Source organism: Manduca sexta, chromosome 28 (genome assembly GCF_014839805.1).
Source record: "Manduca sexta isolate Smith_Timp_Sample1 chromosome 28, JHU_Msex_v1.0, whole genome shotgun sequence".
Classification (NCBI taxonomy): Eukaryota; Metazoa; Arthropoda; class Insecta; order Lepidoptera; family Sphingidae; genus Manduca; species Manduca sexta.
Genome location: NC_051142.1, coordinates 728,636 through 741,441, shown reverse-complemented (window position 1 = coordinate 741,441; position 12,806 = coordinate 728,636). Strand labels below are relative to the sequence as shown.

General features: G+C 32.8%; 1 protein-coding gene across 3 annotated transcripts in view; it reads right to left on the bottom strand.

The window, feature by feature from the left end:
- Positions 1-12,806, bottom strand: part of LOC115449365 (serine/arginine repetitive matrix protein 1) — a 101,180-nt gene that overhangs the window by 70,472 nt on the left and 17,902 nt on the right. The window contains exon 1 of one of the 3 annotated variants that reach the window (XM_037444270.1): positions 4,053-4,220. The exons of the other annotated variants lie outside the window; for them this stretch is intronic. Within the exon in view, the coding sequence (XP_037300167.1) occupies positions 4,053-4,077 (25 nt within the window). The 5' untranslated portion in view covers positions 4,078-4,220. Of the gene's footprint in view, positions 1-4,052; positions 4,221-12,806 lie in introns of those variants that run through there. 3 annotated transcript variants of the gene reach the window in all.

Sequence of the window (12,806 nt, the reverse complement as noted above, 5' to 3'; positions counted from 1 at the left end):
ATTTTTAAGCAAAGGGTACTTTGCTTGTGTGCCTTCTTATGGTAAACATTTGTATATTAAAAGTGTATTTATTTATGGAAGCTCTTTTACGACGTTTAAATATTATTTGGGTTATATTTATTACATAGTATACAATCCGATCAAAAATGATAGACCAGTTTTTCTAAAATAACATATTTGACATGCTCCTAAAGCGCAGAGCTTAATCTTTTAAAAAGTACACAAATATTTATATTTTTATAGAAACTTCATAATATATTTTTAATTCGCTACGACATCACGATCTCGTATTAAATACACGATTTAATTTCCTATTGTAATAGTATAGGTTTTTGATCCCCTTTGAGCCACGATGAGTTAACATTTATCGATAGTTTCTGCCTCTGTAGATCTAAAAAAAGACGTTGAGATAAAGCAGAATGACTCTTCAATTTTTCCGCGATACAAATTTATAGACAATCGCTTCGCAAACAATATCTACTGAACTGCAGCGTGACAATTTGCTGCAATTTTTCAATTACGAAATACTTGCAATATTACAAACAACTGTGACTAAAAACGTTTATATACAAGGAAAGACGTTTGTAATCAAATAAGTGATTGGTTGGTCCACGTTTGTGGTCATATTTCATAAACGCCGTGTCAGTGTCGTTTGGCGTCGATTTACATCCGTGTTTGCATGTTTACTACTGCCAACAATTGTACCGTGGTACTCAGCGCCATTTTATTGTTATGTCTAAATAATAAGTTGAACAGGCACAAGTTGAGTGGATTTTAATAAGTAGTGATTGCATACCGTAATCGCATTAGTTTGGCATTTTAGAGATCATTACAGTTACAACCGCCGTGAGTGCAATTTGCGGTCCCGATGACACCCTAATAGTAAGCCCATACAAATTTTCACCGGCAAGTGCAATCAATTTTAATTTTATATTCATTAATGTTTCAGAGCCCAAATTAAGGTGACAAATAAGATTTATGAGTCTCACATTGCCGCAAGATTTTTGTCGTCAATCATAAAACCTAAATACGAAAGCGATCAAAGTGCATGGACCTTTCCAGTCAATTACGACAAAAAGACGGTTACGATTTAAAAATCGAACGCTAGTCGCGACCAATCAAGGATGACGGTTGCAGCTGCGTTCAGGAATTCGTTGAGAAATCGTCGCGGTTTGAATAATTTATCATCAGTCCGTCACCAACCATTGTTGATGGTTGACCATTGAGCGTTATTGCTTGAGAATATTAAATTGTAAATATCTATGCTCAACACTGTCTATGGTATGATAATACGAGCTACTGCGGGATTTTCCAATGTCCACATAAGCCTGCTTTGATTTTAACTGCGGTGGAACTGCACTTTGATTGTATAGATGAACTTTTAATCTTTTCAAATAAAGTTGTAATAACTAAAATGTCCTAAATATAAGTTAAATATTTGCTCAATATGTATTTTGAGATGAACGTTCCTGTACGTCGTAAATCATTTAATTATGAGATTTGAAGAATCTTCACTAGGGTAAGACCGTGTTAAAGCGGCGCTATGGTGCAGGGAATAACAGCCTAGAGTCATTTCACCCTTGTATTCCATCTTTTGACAATTGAAACTTAATAAAACTAAATACATTTTAAAATTACTTTGTTATTCGCAATAATAGTTTATTCCATGCATTTTATATTCACTTGCACGGCGTGCCTTATTTTTTACATGCATAGAAGCTTTTATTGTGTCACCAAATGTAGGAAACGCTTTACTTGTCGAACTACATAATGAGAAAAAAATATTTATAGCATAGGTAAAGAGGGAAGAATGCATAATTAATCTTCCAAATAAGATTAACAACAGGAAGTTGTTGCAATTGAGTGTAGCGTGTTTATAACCTCAGTTGGTTTAATGTAGCGTAAATAAAGACCATATTTAATGGACTGATTTATCGTCTAGTGAAAGCAGCTTAGCTTATTGTTAGATCTTACATTGTTTTAAATTAAACGTCTGTTCTCTGTAGCCAATAAGATGGTATTGATAAACTTGGTTTATTTTACAAAGTACTGCTGCTCTCTCTTGAGTCTTAATGTATACAATTATTCATAATTACTGATTAACATTATTCATAAATATGGTGGCTGTCTACATTTCGTTTATAATTAATTGCTCTTAATGTAGTATATTTTTACTCATAGAGAATTTAACTCGAGCTGCATTCTTATAAGAAACCGTATGAATCCTCGCCTTTTACGGGGTTGCCAGACATTTAAAACTTACGTTTAAAATAAATAAACACAAGATAAGTGGAAGGATGTAGAACCGGTCGCCGTCGTAATGGCGACCGCGAGCGGCGGCACGCGTGGAATGCCGCCCGCGCCCGCGTCCGCGCCTCTGCCGTATTCGCCATTAGAACAGATAATAAATATAATACGGCTGTTTATTTTTGTTTTGCTACATTCGGCCAGTATTTATAAATGGAACTATAATAATATTATAATCTATACGGAACTGCATAGTCTATGTAGAGGCTTCTGAATGCGTGTTTAGGATCAGTAATTATGCAACGGCAACGTCTTCGTTGCCTGATTTCTTTTTATTTCAAATTTCGAACATAAAAAATTAACAATGCCGAAAAATATTACTTCTTTTACACTTTAATTATGAAGGCTATAAGCCTTAGGTAGGGAGAGATTTTACTAACTAAATTAAATATTAATCACTACGAAACAACTTAAAGCCTAATGAAAAACGAATTCTGTCAAAATATTTTCGTACACTTATTTTGGATTGATCAATGATTACTACAAAGTTGTAAGTTACATTTAAGTACTTACATTAAACAGGTTATGTCGGTATATAAATACTTTGCGGCCAATATTACAAATTATTCATAAGTATGCACCTGTGCGTATAAATCGTAATGTTTTCTTTATAGAGTTAATAATAATTAACTCCATTACAATTTCCTGCATTATGAATAAGCCACGCATAAACACGTCAAGAAAATATATTTGAATTATTGTTTCCTTACAGTAAAGGATATATCGAATTTAATGAATCAAGTTAATTTACTTTTCAAAATCATAATAAAACATTTTTATAGCTTGATTTTTAATTTTAAACCTTATTTTTTATAAGAATATAATTTGCAATAGTTAATGTACTATCCGACTATTAAAAAACAAAGAGGTTACGCAGTTTGTTCAATGAAACTTGGCACGTTACCCCCTACCTTGGTATAATACAACTTTTATTATGAAGTCTTCTTCCTTTATGAGCGCAGTCAGTTTGCTTTGAGAAACATTTAAACTTGATTGTATCGTCGGATTCCTAATTGGCGCCAATTCAGCGAGGGACGCTGTTTATAACCTAATAAATACTTATTTGTCGCGTTAAATAAGTAAGCTGAATGGTCACAATATGATTTGACAATACTAAACATAAGTTTTAATAAATGAATGATTATGAAATTGTAGTAAATTATTGATTATGAATGAAATGACTGAAAACTGAGATACTATTTTTTTATAAGTTAAGCAGTTGTTTTAATGAATTAAGTAGAATAATCAACACAAGTTTTGCATACAAGAATATTTTGACATTATTAAACTACAATCTTAATCTCTGTATCGATCTTGAGGATAAACCGATCAATATAAGTCGTTTGTAAGCAAGTCAAAAGTGATGGATTGTTTGGGATTTTTTAAATGAAAACAGTCGTAAGGGATCTTATATTTTATAATTTTAAAAATAACACTTTCACTTCGAAAAAATGATGTATGACTACACTTAAATATTCAACATAGAAAGGCAACGATAGCGTTTGCTTAATAGTGTACTAGACTTCAAACACTACGGATGACATCAGCCATCAATAAAACACGAGTGGTCTATTTATTATATCGATTTAAAAGTATTATTCACTTTAAATTTTCCTAATTCGTAAATTACGAATATTTAAAATTGCCGGCCATAGCCGGCAACGCATCTAATTTACGACATACACGATATAGTCACAAAATACATGAATGGAATATTACAAATTACCAAATCGATTAATACTTGCCGTATCGATACCGGCGGCCCGACATTTATAACAATGACGTCACATCGCACCGATCACACGCGTAAACAGTCTGTATTTAAAGTGTTTCCCACAATACGGGAGCATAATGCTTAACAAAAGACGATCACACCGTGTCATATCTCGAGTTCGACTCATAAGTGGAAGTAGTGAAGTGAATCACTTTGGTCTATTAATATGCGTAGCGAGTGACCGCGTGTCAAGAGCAAGGCTTGACCGTATGTATGTGTGCTTGATACGTCCATAGCGACTAATGGGCTGTTATGTAAATTGTCTGCTCGCTTCGGAATGTTATATATAATGGTTTGTTCAATTAATCATAACCTACGATTTACCTACGTAATCTTTAAATTCTTAGATATTTGCAATATTTTGCAAAAGGTTTACATGAATTTTGCACGTTGTAATAGTACTTTCCGGGGCATTTCGAAGTGTTGTTTACTTATTTGGGTGTTAGGTGACTTTAGGTGTTCAATTGTAATTTTGTTCACCAGTAAATTCTACATCGTTGAAATGAAACTGTGCTATGAAACGATAGCAGAAATGTAGTAGTACGGCATTACAGATGAAATAGTTTCTAGGAATACAAATAGAGTCCAGCCATTACATTGATTTCCTAGTATCTGTACTAAATTGAAAGATGGTATTTGACCAACCTAAACATACAATTATGTAGGCTTAAATCAGTCACGAGCCCCTCATTAAACTCTTTTTTACAAACAAACTTAACCTATTAATTAATAATTTAAAAATAGAATGTTTTGTTTTTAATTTTTGTATAGGCCATGGAAGAAAATTATTATTTGGTAAACCAATAGAGGATAATGTTAATTGAGGTTTCTATTTGAATTTATTTTTATGATGGATATATTCTTGAATGTAACTTTTTCGTAGCAATTCACTTACTACATCTATAATCTACTAGCTTTTGCTCGCGGCTCCGCCCGCGTTATAAAGTTTTTCAGGCTAAAGTTTTCCGTTATAAAAGTAGTAGTTTCCCGGGAGCCTATGTTCTTCCCAGGGTCTCAAACTGTCTCCATACCAAATTTCATCTTAATACGTTGGGTAGTTTTTGAGTTTAATACGTTCAGGCAGACAGATGCAGCGGGGGACTTTGTTTTATAATATATTTTTTAGAACTTTTTAAGTGAAACATTCCCGTCATACATCATTGTTGCATAACTTTAACCTTTTACGCAGCGCAGGCAACGGAAGCTCTCAAAACTCATAATTTTCCCCGTTTTTGCAACATGTTTCATTACTGCTCCGCTCCTATTGGTCATAGCGTGATGATATATAACTTTGAGCACTCCACAAACAAAGGACTATTCAACACAAAAATATTTTTTCAGTTTGAATCGGTAGTTCCTGAGATTAGACATTACTGCTCCGCTCCTATTGGGTATAGCGTGATGATATATAGCCTATAGCACTCCACGAACAAAGGGCTATCCAACGTAAAAAGAATTTTTCAGTTTGGACCGGTAGTTCCTGAGATTAGCCATTACTGCCCCGCTCCTATTGGGTATAGCGTGATGATATATAGCCTATAGCACTCCACGAACAAAGGGCTATCCAACGCAAAAAGAATTTTTCAGTTTGGACCGGTAGTTCCTGAGATTATCCATTACTGCCCCGCTCCTATTGGGTATAGCGTGATGATATATAGCCTATAGCACTCCACGAACAAAGGGCTATCCAACGTAAAAAGAATTTTTCAGTTTGGTCCGGTAGTTCCTGAGATTAGCGCGTTCAAACAAACAAACAAACAAACAAACAAACTCTTCAGCTTTATATAATAGTATATAGATATAGATTTTAATCCCGGATGCAATAGATAGCCAAGCTATCGTCATATAAATCTTAATAATACATTCTTATATCGTCCATGCTTCCTCTTATAGACTTTTGTATGTAAATATTACTATTGTAGGTACTTGAAGAATTACAAATATGCAAAATTTCTCTACATTGCGAAGCCAATGCTTAGTCGTTGAATATCTTTGACACTTGCTTTTATGTATACAAACACATCCAAAGGGGTAGTAACTTTATTTGTCTTAACCATTTAAAACACATTACTATAAAAATAAAAATCCGTGTATTTGATTGTAATTAAATCGACATAACATAAGGATCAAATTCAGCAAACGCCCAGCACATAACTTAGAAAACGTAGGTAAGTCAATACCTTTTTGGTTGTCCTATAAAAAGTTCGAATATATTTTTAAGCGACATCTTTTGACAAAGTCTGGAATTATGTGTTACTCCTGTGTGATAGTTCATGACCGCGTTCAATTTACAATTTGTAAAGTCGACACAATAATATGCACTCCGCTATTTATTATGTATTTACTTATTACGTCTCTACGAAAGTAGAGATAAGAATGTTATCTAAATAAGAAAGTAATATTTAGCGAATTAAACCGTACTTAATTTATCTTGTTGAAGGTTTAGGTTTTTTATTTTAACATATTCTTTGTTGTCGTACATAAATCAAAAGAAAACTCGGAATCACGCACTGGAATGAATGTTAATGCGTTTATAATTTGCGTTACAAACGACAAGCACTGACTTACTTACACGAGACCGTAATACATTGTAAGAAACACAATGGACTTCAATTCATTTTATTGTATACTCTTACAGAAACACTAAGGGTTTGAAATTATTCGAAATATATAAGCGGGAAATATCTATATATATAAAAATGAATTGCTGTTCGTTAGTCTCGCTAAAACTCGAGAACGGCTGAACGGATTTATCTTATCTTGGTCTTGAATTATTCGTGGAGGTCTAGGGAAGGTTTAAAAGGTGAGAAAAATTCGAATAATTGCCGGGAAAATCCTCAAAACAGCATTTTTCTATTTCCCATACAAACATTTTCTAACTAATACGTAGAGTCAATTTGAGCTTTATTGCTATTGTATAAAGTTCACTGTTGTCTAAGCAATGTAGGTGTGTTCCTAACATCAAAGCAGTGTGCGTTGGAGCACAGAATATAATAATGTAATTTCGCGTTCTGAAACTCAACAAAAGTGATATCGCGGACCCGACTAAATTGAACAGTCACAAAATTTAATATATCATTAGTTATTTGGTTGGCTTCACGATATTATTTCTTTTGTTTTACTTTAAAATGCATGTTTTCGTTAAGGACAATTTTTGAGCTACTTTTGCATATCTATACTTATAATAAATCTGTAGAGGGGTCAATTCTGTACATGAAATATATTTCCAAAATAACTATCAGGGGGTGATTAGGGATCGATACTGATGCCAAAAATGCAATTAGTAAAATTTTTGTCTGTCTGTCTGTATAACCGTTATAGAAACAAAAACTACTCGACGGATTTTAACTTAACTTGGTACAATTATTTTTCATACTCCTGAGCTGGTTATAGTATACTTTTCATCACGCTACAATTAATAGGAGCATAGCAGTGATGGAAAATGTTGGGAAAACGGGAGAAGTTACTCCATTTTTAAGCTTCCGTCATTTCGTGTGCAACCTTAATGGTTAAAAGTTCCTTCGATTTCACCAGGATCCCATCATCAGACCCTGACCGGACAATCGGACCACCTGCATACCACCATAAATTAAAAAAACATCCCGACAAATTGAGCACCTTCTCCATTTTTGAAACCCGAAATCCACGCGGGCGAAGCTGCGGACGGAAGATAGTACCTTATAAAAATCTCTACTTAAATGAAGACCTATAGAGTTCACACGCTATCTCGTTCAGCAAAAATAGCAAGCCAAGAATTGGGTAGCAGGCTCGATTGCTAGAATGAACTCTTGACTATGGAGGACTTATTTAAAATTATATAATACTGGCTTTTGCCCGCGGCTTCGCCCGCGTGAAGGACTTTTCCGGATTTATTTTTTCGACTTACTTGATATGTATCGTTATATTATGACCAAATTACATAAAACCATTATAAATTGTAGCCTATATGTTATTCTGATGTATAACCAATATTACTGTAAAGTTTCATCCAAGTCCGTTCAGTAGTTTTTTCGTGAAAGAGGAACAAACATTCATCCTTCCTCACAAACTTTCGCATTTATAATATAAGTAGGATATAATAATGATAGACAAAACTTTAGTACTATAATAAATATAAATTTCTATAGTATAACTTCAGTGTAGAGTCAACGCAAAACATTTCTTTAATAATTTTTCAGAACAGATTTGGCCAAATTTTCACAAAATTGGGTACCTATTTGCTCGACATCAACTCTGTATAATAACCTAACATTTATACAAAGTAAGCTTATATTAGCAACAAAGCAACAAATTCCGATGATGCGATTATGAAAACTCAGGAATGGGGTTACAATTGCAAAATATCCTTCGCTCGTACTTTCTCAAACAGGTTTTGTATAAAAAATCTAAACAATTATGAACAGTTACGCGGCCCACGACGCGGTTACAGTAACTGTATCGGAGCGTTTAGCTTGCAAAAGTCGACTGCGAACACGTACACTATAATTTTGCCGCCATTTTTGTCTTAACACATGCTCTTTGTAAGAAGGAAGAAAATATACAAAGAAATTTGTTGCAAAATATTATAGTTACAAAAATTTAAATGCGACAACGCTAAGCTGCTCGTATCACATAAGACTTAAAATAAGTATTGAATCGAGTCAGCGTAAGAAGCAACTAAATAAACAATTCTCTATTTCTTTTTATTGCGATAAAATTCTTTAAACTTAAGAAACTTAAATAAGGGAATATTAAAGAAGAGTTGAGTGGCTTTACACTACTAACTACCAAAAAAAACATAATGTATACTAGGACTGCTAAATATACTATTATAAGAACATAAATAAATCATGCAACATGGATAAAGCCATGTTCTCAGCACATTCGTGTTTACTAAATATCAAAAACCCAATAACAACTATTATACAATGTGCTTATAATGTATACTAGAAACATCGTAAGCACATTGTTCACTAAAAAGTTATATTGTTGAAATCATTTTTATGTAAATTTAAATATTGCAAATAGTCAATTGTAATTTGGTGTGTTAACATTCGTTCGGAATGTAAAAACTAATCAGACTATTTGTGAACAACAATGGTAGAATAAAAAGAAATTAGTGTGTTTAAAATAATGGTGCACGATAGTAAAATAGACATTCCAATTATACATTGATGTCCCGATCTTATAGCAAGCGCTGATAGATTTTACACAAATAATATACCAATATATCAAAGAAGACACAAACAAATGCTCATGTTCGCTGCCTATTGCGTGGTGACTACTTGCTAACGTTCCAATGGGTTGCATTCAAAGTTCAAGCTAAAGGTCACGTATATAAATTATCGTTATTACTATCATCACTGTTCTGTGAAATTAATTATTTACTAACGTTGCATTTGCCGCGTCTAGCACGAATAATGCATTACAAATTATATTTCAATTATGGGCAGATTTCTTCATTATTTTCCTATCTAGTTTCGACAGAAGGCTTAGGTGCTTACACTCTTGTCTACAATAATTATGTGCTAATGTTATTCTGTAAAATTTATTTATTAATATGTTTTTTTATATTCCTACAACTGCATTTGTTTGATACCTAAACATTACGGGACCGAACACATGACTAAAAGTATGTCCACTGATTGAACATCTACCTACCCTTTTGAGAATAAAATATGTGAATGGATGTGAAATATTAACTTTATATTAAATTAATAGCAAATATTCTAATAAACAGTTGTTTTGCAAAAACTCCGTTTTCGTTTCAGAATGTGTAGGTATATACCTACTTACTATATATTACATATATTTATTATTAGAGATACCATTAGATAATACGTACAGTACATTTTTTAACACAAAGGTATTCAGTATATTATGGTATGATTACCTTTTGAAAGTATCTACAGCTTACATAAAGTTATATATCGACATAAAATATTATTCTGAGAAAAATTAAGTAAGTATTGTCTCCAAAAAAATAATAATACTACTTTAGTAATAATATCAAATAAATAAAAAAGGTAGATTTATTAAAACGGTCAGCATAATATAATTATGAGTTTAATAATCACACTTCGTTAATACACATAACTGTATTCTTTATCTTACACTATGTAAAGTTTCACGGTGCTGCCGCGACTAGCGAATGACATCATTAATATTAAGATACGCACTTTCTCTTTGTGTGCAAACAGTGTGGTTTACATACAATTGTCCAACGATTCAAGCTCGCGTTCTAATTTAACTTAAATCGAGTTGAATTTTTAAACAAACAGTGGCGAAGGGTCCATATAATACGATTTATGCTTCCCTTTATTTAAAATGTATGTAGAATCTAATTATTACTAGAACAATTTGCACCGCATTTATGCATATTAGTATCTATATGTTGTATCAGGTTCCCTTTAGAAAAATTCACCTTTCGCCATTGCAAATAAATTAATGAGGAAACGAATGAGCTATATGATGAACGCACTGCCCTCAACTGTGTTTTATAAAGTAAATCGCAATGCTATGACTACGCTGCTTTAAAACTTAAGACATTGAGCCTTAAATTTCATTAATTCCACAGATCATTATTGAGTCAAATCTGGACACAATGCCATGTTTGACAGAGGTAGATGAAGGTATTGATACCAACACGGAACGTCTTGTATCGAGGATACTCCAAATAACTTCCTAAATAACTTTAAAGATAACTAAAAAGTTTAGATACCTATTTATGTTTTTTCGTAGTAAGCCTTCCAGTTTGCTGGTTCGCCGACCGTCTACACTCAATGTAAGGATCAGCGCACTGAATATCATTAGGGGAACAAAAAGCGTAACGCATGAGCAATGAACGGATGAATGGATACGTCTGTGATTGATTGGCAAATAGCTATCATGTCGAAACGAAAACGAACATATTTCAACTTTATTGATCGTGAAAAACATTGAGCATGATTAATTTTCTTTTGAATTTCTTTGTTTAAAGTCTGATTTAAACAATAACATATGAAGTGGTAATTAGATGATATTATTTTAAGTATATGTATCCAAAGTAATAAAAGATATCTACCTAAAGATATCTAAATGAATAAATTCTTTTGTTTATTACTTAGGGAAGCAGTATTACAATGGGTAATTATGATATTTATTAAATGAAACCACATAGTCGTCTTTATCTCTACTAACATTGTGCCAAAATCATTCAATCCATCCAGGATCATTATCGTATACTAGTAGAGGCCTTAGGACCATGTTAAATTAAAATAACTTCTTTTTAATATTTATTTAGTTCAAAACTCTTACTTTTTATCTTACATACGAGTATATGATTAAAATTACTTATGGTAAAGTATTGTTTCCCAGAAAACAAGTATATGTTTTTATTTATTAACGCCATATTAAATTGACCCTGTATACCTAAGAGTATTAGAAAACGAAATTAATAAATTGTATTAATAGTTATAAATTAAACTATAGCACTACAGCAGGTAGCAAAACCTGGCGCGGATGTTGTCTTTAGCCGAGGGGAAAATACTACTTTTCTAAGTGCTAGTTCGTTACGTATATTGAATACTTACAAGCTATTAACATTGAAATATGGATGCAGGAACTTTTTTTAAATGAAATGAAATTGAAAATAATAAGCTTATATCGTAAAAACCGATAATAAGATGAATAAATTATTTTAAGAAAAATATCAAATAACATATTTGTAGCCTTGTACGTACTAGGTACGCATAAATATAATAAGGGGTAGTATCATTGAAGGAAGCTCGGTTCCTAACAAGCCCTAACATTCATGTTCTTGGTGTTTTTTTTGTGTTGTAGTCCAAAAACATACTACGAATTTCTGATAGTTCTTTTATTATTAAGTTTTTATAATATCGTGATATGTTGCAATTTAATCAAAGGTTTTTCTACATATTTTTTAAAATTAAGTAGACCTTCAAGGGTTCCTTTTCTTAACAAAAAACCAACTAGTCCAAATTAGATATACTTTATTCTATCTACGTACTATTTATTTCCATACATCAACATAGATAAGAGTATATTTCTTGTGGCTTTAATATATTCTGAGTACTGGCAACCCCATGTGCCGTCGTAACATAATTTATATGCACATACATTAAAAGTTTCATGAACTTGAATAAAGTAAGAGTGAACTGTGAAGATGTACTGATATTAAAATGTTCGTGCAAAATATTTTTTCTGTTTAATGTACGTATATCATCCCTGTATTATACACTGTCCCACTGCTGGGCACGGACCTCCTCTACTACTGAGAGGGATTAAGCCTTAGGCTACCACGCTGGCCTAATATATTGACAGACTTCACAAACCTTGAAAATTCTTATGGAGAGAATCTCAAGTATGCAGGTTTCATCACGATGTTTTCCTTCACCGTTAAAGCGAGCGATAATTCACATGGAATACACACATAACTTTAAGAGTCAGAGGTGCATACCCTTGGATTTGAACCTGCGGACATTCATCTCCATAGACCATTTCATTGCCAACTAGATTTTCGCCACGTACGTGTAACTAAACCCTAAAATATAGGTCATGATCGTTATGATTAATGACATGGCATATGGGTTTGCTCTCTATTGCATGGGACTAGAAATGTAGATGTAATTTATCTCTGCCTACCCCTTTAAAGGAAAAGGCGTTTTGTACTGTTATAGAGATAATATTTACCTAAAATGTTCGGAAGTTACACGCTTCTTTAATAACACAAGATCCATAGCCTTTT